The 15609-nt window shown below is 49.4% G+C and overlaps 1 gene segment (V, D, J or C); it reads left to right on the top strand.

The window, feature by feature from the left end:
* Nucleotides 1-10998: 10998 nt before the first annotated feature.
* On the top strand, nt 10999-11859 carry LOC141997209 (T cell receptor alpha variable 21-like). The segment is given in 2 exon segments: nt 10999-11053; nt 11564-11859. Coding segments are annotated over 2 exon segments (351 nt in total).
* The last annotated feature ends 3750 nt before the right edge of the window (nt 11860-15609 follow it).

The following is a 15609-nucleotide window of genomic DNA, read 5'->3' as shown; positions in this document are numbered from 1 at the left end:
TGTGAGGAGGCAGGACCAAATGTACTTGGATCATCCTTGATAGCTGTTAGGAAAAAAAACATTGTTGTTGTTTTTTAAACAGATTGTCCAATCTGATATTCTGTCAGTCCTCTCGAACACAATTTAGTTCCTGCATTTTGCCCTACAGTATATTCCTCTGTTTTTTTTATTATTATCGGTGAAGATGTTTTGGACTAAAATAGTCTTTTCGATAAGAAAGGTAAGCCACAAAGGACAAGTGTTAGAGCAAGGGTACAAACTTTTAATAACATTTTGTCACGACTATAATTTCATGTGAAAGCGAGATTCAGGAACTCCCTCCCAGTGTTATGCTACATATCGGACAACAAGTTTACCAAAACAAGTCTGACCCTTCTAGAGAAGAGGAGGACTCTATCAATAAACGTGTAATGGATACGCTAAAATTTGTCTGTGTTTACAGCATCTTACGCGGCAACAAGACGCATGGGCATGCGTTCATTCCTCCTCCCTCCACCCCATGAAATCCTATCCACCCGAGCCCAGTGTAATGCAAGCCAACCCTGCCTAAATCATTCCAGCCTGGCTGAACCCTATATCCATCTGAACGGATCCCAATACAATCCAATCAAGCCCAACCCAAAGCAGTGCAAAGTAACTCAATTCAATGAAATTCAACCCCAAACCCAACTCAGGGGATTACAGCCCAATCCAACCCACTACAAACCCAAAGAAACCCGGTTTAACTCAATCCATTCCAAGCGACAAACAATCTCAAAGAGCCCCAACCCAGTCGAATCCAACTCAACGCAATTCAAACAAATGAAAATGGAGCGTTTTCTCAGCAAGACTGAGGCCCGTTACATTTTAAATGAATGGGGGAAAGTTGCACTATTATTTCCCACTTCCATGCATCTCTCTCTCCTTTTCTGCCCAGTCTCAGTTGAAAACAGATCCCATTGTTTGTAGCAACCCTAAAATTTACATCTGGGGGGCGGGTGCCCGGTTCTCAGTAGAGAACTCTCAGAACGGGAATTCCTTTGCCCCTCTGATCCTGCAAAGCTCAAATACCCGGATATTCAGGAAATCCTTTGAAACCTGTGTGCATCAACCCCGACTTTTCTTGAATGAGCTCCAGGGGCGCACTCGGGTGTAATTTTGCCCTCCGGGAGGTCTCTAGTGAGCGATTCAACTTGAACATTTAAATGTGATCGTTGTAGAAGCGGGGATTTTCCAAGGCAGCCAACCCTGAAGCGCACTTCCTACTCACCGTGCACCTGTAAACAAGCACCCTTGAGATATTGGTCGTAGGGAGGTGGGGTTCTAGATTTCTCCGACATGTAATTTACTCTATGTACAACCCGTCACTGTACTTCCTACTTAATGTAACCGCTTGCAAAGAGAGTCGCACTTACTAGCAAATCAAGACCACGACAAGGGAGGTCTGAGGAAGGCAAAGACGCCGCTCAGAAGCGAAACCAACCACGCTCCGTTTCCTGTGGGCTAGGAAGGGCTCCGAGTTCCACATACGCCCCTCATTAGGCCAGGGGCTGAAGAAATTGGGGCTAGTTTATCACATTCAGCTGAGGAGGCTGTTTCTCCAGGGCTGAAGGGTTCAGGGCGGAATTGAAACCGGAGCCACTAAACACCATGAACAAACGTGTGATGTTCGGCCTTTTTGTTTTCACTCTTTATCCAGGTAGTTGGTCGTAGAATTTGCCTCGTTTGTAAGGAATCTCTCTCTCTCTGTATATACACCCCCCAGCGTCTCCCTGTTCCCATTTCTCTCTTTCCCTCTCTCCCTCTTTGCAGTCTCTCTCTCTGTCCCGCTGCCTCCTCGCTCTCATTCTATCTAAGGTATAGACGTGACCGCTCAGACTGCACACAACTGCTACACTTACCTTTCTTTATTTCTTGTTGCAGGTGCTGTGCTGGGTGACCGTGACTCGCTCCAGCCCAGGGAACCCCAGATGTCTGGAGATGAAGGCGGCTCCGTGACCCTCAGCTGTTCTTATGAAACCAGCTACCCTGCTGGTGTCTATCTCTACTGGTACCGTCAGTATCCGAACCGCGCCCCGCAGTACATCCTGCGGAGAGGGACGAAGGAAGTCAGCTCCGTCAGTGATACCGCAGACTTCGCCCAGGAGAGGTTTTCTTCCCAGGCTGATGGCAACTCCACAGCTCTGAACATCACAGCCCTGGAGCTGGCAGACACAGCGGTGTATTACTGCGCCCTGCAGCGGGCACAGTGACAGAGCCTCACAGCAGAGCTGTACAAAAACCCTCCCCTCCCCTTCACCTTCAGGGGCTCTGCATGGAAGAGGGACCAGAGAGAATGTCCCCATGACCCAGCATTCGCCCCCCAGTGAGGGATGCAGCGCTGGGCCACAGCTCAGACACACAGGTGCTGTCCTCCCTGTCAGCATCTCGCTGATACTTTACAGAGTGTACACACACACCTCTCTTGAAAATGCCACTCATCAAAACAAATGGATACACGCATTCACAAATATCTGTGATTGAATGGAGGCCTTCCTTCCTCGGGCTCTTAAATCCCAGCCCAAATGTTTAAACGCAGCAGGGTCTGTCTCTACCAGTGTCTGGGCAGCACCCAGCACAATGGGGCCCCGATGTCAGCTGAGGATGAACTTACCCACAGTGCTCCTCCTCCTCCTCCTCATGCCCTTCACTCATCACAGAACTAGGGTGATTTACACAATGAATGAGAGAAGATACCCGAGATCCAAAAAGTTAAAGCCACGTGACCATTCAAACATGATGTTGCCAATTCGTATGTCACATGCAAAGTAAATAGCCCATAAATCAAACTCCAAATAAGTTCTCAAGCAGCGTTTTTCTTAATTGAACTTTACAGCGAGGCAAAGGGTTACCAAGGGAAGTACTTGTACCTGTGTGGGTGTGTGTGGGTGTGTGTGTGTGGGTGGGTGTGGGGTGAAATCCACATTTGTTGAATTATTCTGCTAAAAATCTAATCAGTCCAAGCCTTTACAGGGCATATAAAGGACTCATTTGATGGATTTATTTGGCAGAGTTTTATGGCTGGCTGCCAGCCGGATGCCAACTCTCCTGCTATTCCAACCGGGATTAGGATTGGTTATGGCAGAGTTACAACCCCTAATACTCCTAATAATTTACACTAAGCAGGTTTTAAATGCGGAACTCTAGTGAGAAGATCTTTTTTTCTTAAGAAGCAATGAAACACTTTCCCCAAACTCCTGTAACTAAGGAATGGCTTGTAGGAATAATCCAGTCTTTGAAATAATTTCTTCTGGAGATAAGTAACACAGAGATACACAGATTTTTAATATCAAAAGGAAGAATTATGCCCATGTAGTTTGACCTTCTGCTTAAGAAGGGCTAGAGAATTTCTCCCGATGACTTCTGCACCAGACTCATAAATTATGATGGACCTAGAGAAGCGTGAGAAATTCCATGTGAAAATAAGCCTTTTTCCCCTTCAGAGAAATATTTGAATGGTTCATGGAGGATAGGTCCATAAATGGCGAGTAGCCAAGATGGTCAGAGATGCAACCCCATACTCTCAGTGTCTCTAAGCCTCTGCCTGCCAGACGCTGGGACTGGACGACAGGGGACGGATCACTCGATACTTGCCCTGTTCTGTTCATTCTCTCTGAAGCGTCTACCTCTGGCCACTGTTGGAAGACAGGACACTGGGCTAGATGGACCTTTGGCCATACTGGGCCAGACCGTTCTTACGTTTTCTAGCTGGTTTTTCAAAATTACTTGCATGATTTATTGTGTCCAGAAGGGGGCGCGCCTGACGTTCTGGGAATTACATTTTACATTGTATTTTATTTATTTAAGTTGTAATTGAACCCTACACTCCCCTGGATAGCATTTCTTTCTCATGTCAGAAAGAAAAGAAGAGAAGGAAGAGGGGGAGTCACAGAGAGAGCATTTTTACAGCATGCACGTTCTTTTAATAAACGAAACAGGAGGAAGAATTATTTTTATAATTGGGTAAAGGGCCTCGCAAAAAGGAGGATAATTCCAAGTTGCAAAATGGTCTTCTGCCTTCTGCCTTCTCCTTGTGAAGTCAGGTGAGAGAAATTATAGTTTTTATGTGAGTTATTGTGTTTAAGAGCTACAAGAGTCCTCTTATAACAGGCGAGGGTTTTCAAACCCTAGGGGGTTTTAGGCACCCAAATTCCTAACGATCTTTTGAAAATCCCACCTAAAAGTTTTAAAAGAAAACTAGATTCGCTGAACCAGAGAATCGTATGGTTTAAGGAAAGAAATTTCCTTTCCTTTCCTTTCGAGATACTTTGCTTTAAAATGGAAACCAGTTTCTACATAAGATCATTCGAGACTTTTGGGTAAAAATATGAATGAATAAATATAATTTAATTACTGGGTTTTTCTGTCTTTCAACATGTCTTGTTCAAAGTAATTTTGTGTTTCAGTCTCCTGCAGCAATGAAAATCTCAGAGGGGCAGCCCGCCACTTTGCAGTGTAATTTCACCGCCGCTTTCACCAGCCCAAATCTCTTCTGGTTCCGTCAGTATCCGAACCGAGCAAGTATAGACAGCGTATCAATCTCCTGCTGAGAAGAACACGGTCACCTCTGGAACATTCTCATCAGTTTTTTCGACCACAATAAGACGGTTCCCTTGAAGACTGAGGCTGTGTCCCTGCAAGGCACAGCCGCGTTATCACTGTGCTCTAAGGTGCGCAGTAGGGCTGAGTTGCAGCTCCTGCGATACAAGAAGTGAGCGAGGGGCTCACACACATCGAGGGTGGCAGAGACTGTTTTTCTACCCGACCCTTTTTTATAACACTTCTCTGCAGAGTTCAATTCCTTCTGCTCTTCCCATGTCTGGGAGGATCTTTCCGTTTCTATCCCTGTGCAGTGTTAGAGCCACCATGCTCTGCAAACCGAGCCCGGTGCGTTATCGTCTCAGTTATATTTATGTGAATCAATATATGCATGAATTTACAACCTTTATGTAACAATATTTGTTGTCAATAAAACAAATCACCCACAAAACTTGGAAAATTGTACCAGGATTTCCTGCAGCTGGAAACGTGGTAAAAGACACTGGGCGAGGTTCTGATCTGTGTCCCATCACCGCAACTCTGGTCTAACTCTGTCGGGCCAGGTTCTTAGCTGCTGTGAAGCGTTTCAGCTCCTCTGAAATCGACATCCATCCACCCAGGCCTCTCTTTGTGTCTGCCAGTCTCTCTGTTCGCCCAGCTTCTTATACACGCATGCCTCGCCAGGGAATCAGAGAGCCTAAGAAGTGCACTTCATGTCTAAACATTTTATCTATTGCATAGAGATAGTGACAGCTACAAAAAACCAAACCTTTCTGAAAGCTGGGGTGGCTGAGAGAGCCAGGAAGCAGACCGTTTCACATAGCAATCAGAAACAAACACCACTCCCCTCCCCTCATTTCCTCTGGGTTTGGGCACTGCACTGGGTTTAGATCCGCCCCTCTGGACTTTTCAGGGAGGCATGTGGGTTGGTTTATAACATTCAGCCAACAATCCTGTTGCTTCCCTGTTGTGTTTTCGCCTCCTCTTTGTGACTCAGAGCAGAGTCCGCTAAACAATGGAAATGTGTTTTGTTCTAGACCTTTTTATACTCACTCTGTATCCAGGTAATTGAGCTGCTAGATTTGTTCTGCGGAGAGGGACGAAGCTGTACGGGGCTTATCGCGAAAATGCGGATTTCGCCCAGGGGAGGTTTTCCTCCCAGGCCGATGACAGCTCCACAGCTCTGAGCATCGCAGCCCCGGAGCCGGCGGACACCGCGGGGTATCTCTGCGCCCTGCAGCGCGCACAGTGACAGAGCCCCCCAGCGCAGCCGTGCAAACCCTCCCTTCCCTTCCCCTTCGCCGGCCCTGCACTGGAGAGAGACCAGAGACGGGCGTCACATCAGTACTCCTGTTGTAGAGACATTTGCATTTTGGGTAGATTTGTTTGGAAACTATTTAATTGCAAGACACTTTCCCCAAGAATGTGTGTGTGGAGCCCGGCGAACTCTGAAATCATGTGGAATGTGGTAAAACCGTGAGAAAGCAGCGCCCTCTGCTGGTTGAAAAGATAAACACAGGTTGTCATTGGAAACCCTTCGACGCTCGGCATCTCCGGTTTCACTCGGGCTGTCGGCAAAGGCCGCAGAGGAAAGACGAAAATGTTTTAAAACCATTCTTTCAGGAGTTCTGGCTGGGCATTTCAAATGACGTTAACGGAGTTGGGTGCCTCATCCCATTACATTTGTTGTGATAATCCCAGACATTACTGCCGGTAAACATATTCATGCCCCATCTCACTGATTCCTAGGTGCGTCAAGAAATCTGAACAGTCCCTATATGAGTTAGAAAAAAACTCTCCCTTTTTTACAGCTAGGGAAACTGAGGCATAGAGGATTACACAATCTTAAACACACACGGTCTGTGGCAGAGCTGGTCTCTGAATCCCAGAGCAGACCCTTGTCCACAAGCCCATCCCTCTCCCCTTAACAACACTAATATGTCAGCTGCAGGCTGACCTGAACCCACTCTGTTCCGTGGATCTGCGGGCAGTTCCCCCAAACTCCTCCCTCTTCCTCTCTGTCGGTTTCTAGCTGCCCTTACAGACGTGAAATTCATATTCCTCTGGGGCAGCGGCAGTAGCTGGTAGTTTGAAACTTGGTCTGTATAGATAGAAGATACTATGGAAACATGTTTTATTCTCAGCATTTGGATATTTATCCTAGGTAACTGGGCTGAGATTTGAAAGAGGCCTCAGGAATCGAGACACTCAATTCCCATTGAACCGTAAACCTAACCCTCTACTTAACCCTTGCCCTGAACTGTAACTCTCCCGCAAGACTGTAACCAAAATGCGAATGCTACAACCTGACAGTTCACTCTCACCATAACCCTAAACCCTACCCCAGCCCTAGGGGGTGTAGAAGCACAGTCCGCCAGCCCAGTCTCTTCCCTAAAGAGCCTACAGTCTAAGGGTGACTACCCGTCTCTGCCACTGACCTGCAATATGAGCTTGGGCAAGTCCGTTCTACTCTCTGTGCATGTTTCCCTCCCATCCCCTGGTCTGCCTTTCCCTGCTGCCCAGGTCATCTCTTAGGGGCAGGGAGCCTTGTGGCGATCTGTTTTTAAAGCACCAATCACGCTGCCGAGGGGGGGCCCTAGGCTTTTGCTGAAATAATCACAGTGCGGCACCAGCCTGTTTTGGAGATGGGACACCAGGCCAAACGGATCGGCCCAGCCATTCCCGGGATACACCTGAGGGTAGAACCAGGCCAGTGCCCCATGTGCCGTACCCTCTGCTGCCCCCTAGTGGCTATTCCGCTGAACCCACCTTCAGCGGCATCCTTCCGCTTTTCATTGACACCCTGTTTTCATTCGCTTCCCCTCATTTTTTTTTTTTTTAAATTCCCGATACAATTTTCGGTGCCTGATAGAGAGACAGGCTGGCACTTCGCCTTGTTACCCTCTTCGGCCAGTGGCTTTTAACCATTTTTTTTGCTTCCTTGATGGTGGTGTGTGCGCGCTACATAAATATTGCTTAACCCAGGAGAGCACAACAGAGAGGGAAATCCATGAACTATAGGGACAAAGCCTTAACTGTCAGAAACGGGACCAGCTTCCCCTGATTTAAATGCAGCTCCAGTGGTTTACAGCAGCTACGGATCTGCCCACGGTCTCCAGTGGAGCTATGGCCAGTTTGCTCCGTCTGGCGAACCGGCCCAATGACTCTGATGGAACCCAGTGAATCTGCACCAGTGGAGGATCTGGCCCAGGGCACTCAGAAACAAAACCCTCCCCCACCCACTTGAACAGGGTAAATGTACCGTTTTCCTTCCAGCCTGAAGGCCACCCCTGGAGGCTGAGCGGTGTCACAGCTTCACCTCATCCAGCCACTTCATTCTGCAGCTGGGTCCCTGACAATGAACCTGCCCGCTCTGCTGCTGGTGCTGGCTCCAGGTATTCAAGGCTCTGCTCTGAGCACGGCGCCACGGGTTGGGATTTCCAGGCTTTTCGGAAAGAAAGGCACTCCGATACCATGGGGATGTACGCCCGTTGGTAGACAGACCGACAGTGCAGAGGGGAGGATGGACAGATGGTGCAGAGTGAGAGAGAGACAGATGGAGACGGGAGAGACAGCACAGAGGGAAGGTGGATGGAAGGACAGAAGGACAGTGCAGAGGGAAAGATGGGCAGATGGACAGGCAGCGCAGTGGGAGGGACGGGTGGACGGACGTACAGACAGCAAGAGGGAAGGGTAGATGGATGGATAGGCAGACAGCGCAGAGGGAAGGTGGATGGATGGACAGACGAACAGTGGAAGGATGGGCAGATGGACAGGCAGAAGGGTGGATTTTCGTTTGTTTGTTTTCTCTCTTGTCTACACAGAGGTGCATGTATTTTTTTGTCATTGCTGAGCAAGAAAACCTGGACTAAAACCAACCTTCTCCCCCAGGTGCGTTGGGCCAATACACGGTGACCCAGGACCGGTCCCAGGCCCCTGCCCATGAAGGAGACCCCATCCAGCTCAACTGCTCCTACACGGGCACCGAGCGCAGCGTGCACTGGTACCGCCAGCCCCAGGGGGGCCAGCCGCGGTTCGTGGCCTCCCTGTCCTCTAGCGGCAGAGACACCCGAGGGAATTTCACCATGAGCCTAGACACCAAAACCAAAAGCAGCTTCTTGTACCTGAACAGCAGCCGCCTGGAAGACGCCGCGGTGTATCTGTGCGCGCTGGAGCACCGTGCGAGATGAACACAGGCAGCCCGTCACAAAACCCTGGGTGGGGCAGGCCACAAGGACCGAAGAGAGCAGACAAGTGGAAGTTAGAATAGAACAGAGGATATGAGCACAGAAGAGAGGAAAGGAAAGTAGAACAGAGTAGGTGAGAGGCAACAAGAACAGAATGGAGCAAAAGAGAATACATTGGAATGGACCGGAACAGAAACTGTGAATAGAACAAAGGGGAGAGAAGAGAGGAGGGATCAGTAATTTAAGGAAGAACCTTGAAGAAACACCAGGAAAATTACAGACATTTTCACCTTCCCCAGTTGCCTGGATCGGGTGGTTTTATATCACAAATAGCTTCCTTGCCCCACAACACTAGCAGATGGGGAAGCATTCTCTGGGGAGACAATCTGGTAACTCAGTAATTCCAATGTGATTTTCCCTGTTGTTCAGGTCAGACACTTTCAGACTGGAAACACGCACACAGACATTCTCACACAGAGTCACACACAGGACACACTCACACAAGTAGTCTCTCTCTCTCTCACACACACACACACACACTTGCACAGACATACACACTCACATAAGAATTCTCACATACCACACACACTCTCTCACTCTCTCCTAGACTCTCACACACAAATAGACAGATTCTAACACACAGCCAGAAACCTACACACTGAAATCACACACACACAGGCACACTCTCTGACATACATCCCCCTTCACACACACTCAGAAATATAGATATCTGTGCATGCACTCCGTCATACGCGCGCGCGCACACACACACATTTCTTCTCAGAGGCAAAGAGATCCATGCACGATCCTATGATAGTATCCTCAATTGGACCAACTTCTGTTGGGGAGACAAGTTTTCCAACTACACAGAGCTCTTCCTCTGCTGGGAAGCCTGTCTCTCTCACCACCAGATGTTGGTCCAATAAAAGATATGACCTCACCCACCTTATCCCTCCAATAGCGTGGGCCCCACACAGATATAACAACACAGCACACTCCTAGATAAACAGACAGGCCCCCAGAATGCAGCCCACACCCAGAGAATGTCCTGTGTCCGACTCAGATCTCTAGGCAAAGGGACCCAGTCCTGCCTTTCATTGCAAGGTCTGACAGACACCACAGCACCCATGAACTTCCTTCTGCTCATTGCACTGCTGCGAGGTATTACACCCTTTAGTTCTCTCTGTTTTGTTACTCTCTCTGTCACACACGCACTAACACACCTTCCCTCTCACACTCATGCAGGATTTAAGAGCTTGGCGTTACTTGGTATTTTATTACTGCGTTTAAGCCAATCCCGTCTCTTTGTGGTCAGCTCTACTGAGTACAACAGAGTCACCTGCAGTTTGTAAAACTCCGTCTGTCTCCTGGTGGCTCATCTCTAGCCCTCCACTGCAAGGGGACTTCCAGCCAAACACCCGCCCCTCCCTGGGCCTGACCTCCTTTGGCCTCCCTCGCCCCGTTTTCCCCACAGGGGCCCGCGGCCCATACGCCGTCACTCAGGACAAATCCGCTGTCTCCAGCGAGGGACAATCCGCACAGCTCAGCTGCAGTTACCGGCGGGGAGAGCGGAGCATCCCTTGCTGCCAGCAGGTCCCGGGCGGTTCCCTGCAGTTCGTGATATTAAGGATCACAGGTGGCTGGGGACAGGGAGATTCCTTCACCAGGTCCTTGGAAACCACCAACCGGTGCAGCTCGCTCAGCTTCCCCAGCAGCCAGCCTGGGCCCTCAGCTGTGTACTAGTGTGCTTTGAGGACAAAATCCACGGCAGCCTGTCAGGGAGGTGGGTATGTGCATGCAAAGACTTGTAGAGCCCTTGGGCCTGTGTGGGAAATGATTTTACTCTCAGCCCTCACATACCAGGGAGATGAATGTCAGCATAGACAGACATTGCAGCAAGAGGGAGGGCTGGACAAAGCAGCGGGCAGGGTGGGTAAATGGATGCCTAGACCGATTTGCAGCAGGAAATCTAGCTAGCTATTCCAGTCACAACACTCACAACATCCAGTCACAACTCCGCCCAGTCACAAGACCCATTTGCTCAGAGCAGTTCTACAAAGTGACTCCCTGGGACTCATTTGCTCGCTGTCTTAGGCTACCCCGTAGCTTCTGCGGGCACCAAAGAGGCTCCTACTTCAGGAGGAGGAGCTGGAAAATTTGCCCCAGGAGGAGAAGTAAATCTACCTGTGAGGGGGCGGAACATTTTGTACTGAACGGGGAACACCCGGCTATAAAGCTTGTTTGCTGAGGGACAATGGAGAGACCCTGGCTGTTCCCACGGCTGCTGCTACTGCTGGTGAACATTCCCTGTAAGTCTGGGGGCAGGAAACGCTACAGAAGATGCTGAAGGTGGTGGTGGATTTAAGAGACAAGAACTAATTCTCTGACTCTCCCTTTGCTTTGCTAGCCACGCACCATTCTCTGTACTGGAGTGGATGGGGATACAGGACTCCTAGGTTCAATTCCCAGCTCTGGCCTGCTGGAGTTCCTTTCCTTTTCTGTGCCTCAGTTTCCCCTCCCACCGTTTGCTTGGCTCTTTAATCTGTAAACTCTTTGGGGCAAGGGCTGTCTCTTATTATTGTGCCTTTGGGAATCTCGCAGCCAGCAATAATCTAGGGCTAACCCCCTAACCCCAACCCCTAACCCTAGATGAGAGCAATCTAGGAATACAGCAATCTAGGAAAAGAGCAGTTGTGGGCCAGATGCAAAGCCCCTGGAAATGAAGAGAAACTCCACCGGGCTTTGCATCCAGCCAGTGTCTGAACTGGGCAGAGGTGCCCTGTCATCTATGGGGTGTGTCTTTTGCCTTCTGCCCGCAGGGGGGAGCTGCCAGGCCGAGGTGCACCAGAACCTGTCTGCGGTCACTCGGGAAGGGCAGAACGGCAGCATCTCTTGCCACTACACGACGAGCAATTTCTGGAATTTGCGGTGGTTCAGGCAGCTTCCCGGAGGCCAGCCTGTCTCCCTGCTGATTCTGGTGTCCGATGGGAAACAAACCAAGGAGCCCAACCTCACCGCGGAGCTCGACAAGGGGAAGCAGCTGAGCTCCCTGCACATCAGAGAATCACAGCTGGGAGATGCAGCCACCTACTTCTGCGCCGTGGAGACACAGTGACACAGGAGCACTGGCAGCCTGTGCAAAAACTCCCCAGCTGGAGGGTAACTGTCAGGCTGGCTGGCGGTACAACACCACCACCTACTTCTTACACAGTGCATCTCGGAGCGTGCCTCACCTTCCTTAACACGGTCAGCCCCCCACCCCCCTGGTGAGGCAGGGCTGGGCAAGGATCCCCATCGCACAGGTCGCGAGCTGAGACAGAGAGGCTGAGGAGGGAATGCACTTGGGGAATACCCGGTATGGAAAAACGTCTAAGGCAGTGGCTCTCAACCTTTCCAGACTACTGTACCCTTTCCAAGAGTCTGGTTTGTCTTGTGTACCCCCAAGTTTCACCTCACTTAAAAATTACTTGTTTACAAAATCAGACCTAAAAATACAGAGGTGCCCCATCCACACTGTTACTGAACAATTGTTGACTTTCTCCTGTGTACCATATAATTATAAAATAAATCAACTGAAATATAACGACTCTACTTACATTTCAGTGCATAGTATATAGAGCAGTATAAACAAGTCATTGTAAGAAATGTTTGTTTGTACTGACTTCGCCAGTGCTTTTTCTGTAGCCTGTTGTAAAACTAGGCAAATCTCTAGATGAGCTGATGCACCCCCTGGAAGATCTCTGTGTACCCCCAGGGGTACATGTACCCCTGGTTGAGAACCACTGATCTAAGGAGCCTGGAGGTTTGGAGGGAGGAAGAAAATTAAAAGATAAAATATAAAAACAAATGAACAGGGAGAAAAGAAAGGAAAAAGAAAAAAGAGATGGGTGGGTTTATAGATACATCGACAGGGAGAGGGACAGACAGCCAGGCATAAGACACAGAAATGGAGATACACAAGGTACACCAGGGGCACAAAATAGCCCCCTTCCTTGGGGGAGCATCAGACACTGAGGATGAAACCGAGGCTGATCTCCGGTTGCCACAGGCTGCGCCCTACAGCACGAGGCTGAGACAGCGGCAGAGTGTTTGTGCAGAGCTGGCACTGCCCGTTCCCATGAAGCCCAGCTCTGGGGCTCCCCCCTTTGCCCAGGGGGAGGCAAGTCAGAGCGTTAGACCCAGGGGAAAGGGAACTATTTAACACAGACACAAAACATACCAACAGTGACAACCACAGGGGGAAAAGGAGGACTTGTGGCACCTTAGAGACTAACCAATTTATTTGAGCATAAGCTTTCCTGAGCTACAGCTCACTGCATCGGATGCCTTCAATGGAAAGTGTAGAAGATCTTTTTATACACACAAAGCATGAAAAAATACCTCCTCCCATCCCACTCTCCTGCTGGTAATAGCTTATCTAAAGTGGTGCTGGAAATGGCCCAACTTGATTATCATACACATTTTAAGGAGAGTGATCACTTTAGATAAGCTATTAGCAGCAGGAGAGTGGGGTGGGAGGAGGTATTTTTTCATGCTTTGTGTGTATAAAAAGATCTTCTACACTTTCCACTGAAGGCATCCGATGCAGTGAGCTGTAGCTCAGGAAAGCTTATGCTCAAATAAATTGGTTAGTCTCTAAGGTGCCACAAGTACTCGTTTTCTTTTTGCGAATAAAGACTAACACGGCTGTTTCTCTGAAACCTGAGGTTAACCAAGTTGCACCCGTCTCTTGTTTCTTTGCCCGGCAGAGAGCAGCTTTTCCCCTAAGACACCAGAGGCAAAGGGAAGGAGGACTTGTGGCACCTTAGAGACTAAAGAATTTATTTGAGCATAAGCTTTCGTGAGCTACAGCTTATGCTCAAATAAATTTGTTAGTCTCTAAGGTGCCACAAGTCCTCCTTTTCTTTTTGCGGAGACAGACTAACACGGCTGCTACTCTGAAACAGGGGCAAAAGGTTACTCCAGGGCATGGTTCTATTTTAGTGAGACTAAGGGCTTGTCCCTGATTGTCTGGGCTCACAGTGTGAGAATAACGTGTGTGATTCCTCCAGCAAAGAGGGCTGCAGACAGATTTTGCATCGCTGTCCTGGAGGCAGGGAAAAAGCACCATCCCCTGGCCTCAGTGCGCTGAGGGGTAACCCGGAGCAGCAATGGAAAGGCAGCTGGCATCCTTGTCAGTGATACTGTCCATTCAGTTCTAGGGGGAGTTTGTCTGTCTAGACTGTGAGCTCATCATGGCGCGGGCTTTTCCACACTGTGTGTAGTGCCCGGCGAAACACGGCCCAGATCTCAGTTCCTGGGGGTCTCTGCAGCATCCGGCACAATGCCCCACCCCCCAGCTCAGTTCAGTTCCGTTGTATGTTTGTGGAGGTTTTGTCTGTTGAGCTCTGGGGGACAGGAATTGTCTTGTATTCTGTGTCTCTACAGCGCCTGGCACAAGGGGCTCTGATCTCGGCTGGGTCTCCAAGTGCTATAATAATAATTCATAGAGTTTAATGCCAGCAAGGACCTAGCCTGTTCTCCTGGGCAATGAACAGGCCACGGAGTTGCACTGAGTTACTCCAGTACTGAGATAATTATAATGTGGGGATGAGGAAGGTCTGGTGCTTTAGCCATTAGACTGGGCTCAGGAGACGTGAAATCATGTCCCGGCTCTGCCACAGACTCTGCGGTCTTAGGCAAGTGACTTAGGCTTGGATATTGGAAGGAGGCCAACAGCGTCAGGTGCCTGAATCCCTTTGAAACTGCAATATGCATTGAGTGCCTGGCTCCTTTGGAAACCCCCTCCCCGGTCTCTTGGTGCCTCAGTTCCCCAGAGCCGTTCTAGTCCCTGATGACCCAAGAGGCCTCTGCATTCTCCAGGAGATGCTGGGCTGAATATCACAAGAACGGAGCAGGCACTCAGCTGCTGCTTATCAGGGAAGGTGCGCTGACTTTGATGGAGCCACACAGATTTACACCAAGGCCCAGAATATTAAGAGATTCTGATTTATTTTGGCTGATGAAGAAACAGCGATAAGAAGCAACTGCTGGGGAAGATGAGGGGGTGATGAGAACCAAACAAGCTCATCGGTTGCTTCTCCATTTGCCTTTGTCTACAGGGGTGAGCTGCCAAATTAAAGTGGATCAGAGTCCTCCATCTCTGACCAGATCTGAAGGGGAGATCTCCACTCTGACCTGCAGCTACTCGGGCGCAGCGTCCTGCGTACAGTGGTACAGACAGTTGCCTGGGGAAAGTCCTGCCTTGCTGCTGAGCCTGTATGAGGATGGGAACGTTACCCAGGGGCCAGATTTCATAGCCGAGCTCTTGGAAAGGGAGAGACAGAGCCATGTCACATTGACGGTTCTCAGCTCGCCGACTCAGCCGGCTATTTCTGTGCTGTGGAGACCCAGTGAAACAAAGTGGCCACCCTCCTGTACAAAGACTTTAACTGCCGGGGGCAGTGTTGCGTCTTGAAAGACGTGCATTGGAGGGGAAGTTAATTGCATAGGTCTCTGCAGTGAGTTTGTGTTTTGTCTGGGAGGGATGGGCCTTGCTGTTGATAGGGCGAGAGGGGACGTGTCTTGCCTCTCAAGCAGGAGAAATGCAAGTAGATTTAAAAAGCTCCAGAAGAGGACGGAGAAGCCTGCAGGTGATAAATACATGAGGGGCCAGGAACCCTTCTAGGTCATGGGTCACAGAAATGAGAGGGAGCGCAAAGAAGAGGTGTCCTGGGGCCTTACTAGTGATCCTGGTCATTCATCTTTACTGTAAGTCCTGCCGCTTTTTAAACCCTTAGATAATACCAGGAGCCAAGATTCTCAGAAGTGATGAGTGATTCTGGGTGCCTCAGTTTCATAGATTTTAAGGCAGAAGGGAATACTG

Source organism: Natator depressus, chromosome 13 (genome assembly GCF_965152275.1).
Source record: "Natator depressus isolate rNatDep1 chromosome 13, rNatDep2.hap1, whole genome shotgun sequence".
NCBI classification, from domain to species: Eukaryota; Metazoa; Chordata; order Testudines; family Cheloniidae; genus Natator; species Natator depressus.
The sequence above is the reverse complement of the archived record's forward strand: the minus strand, read 5'-3'. Positions and strand labels throughout refer to the sequence as shown.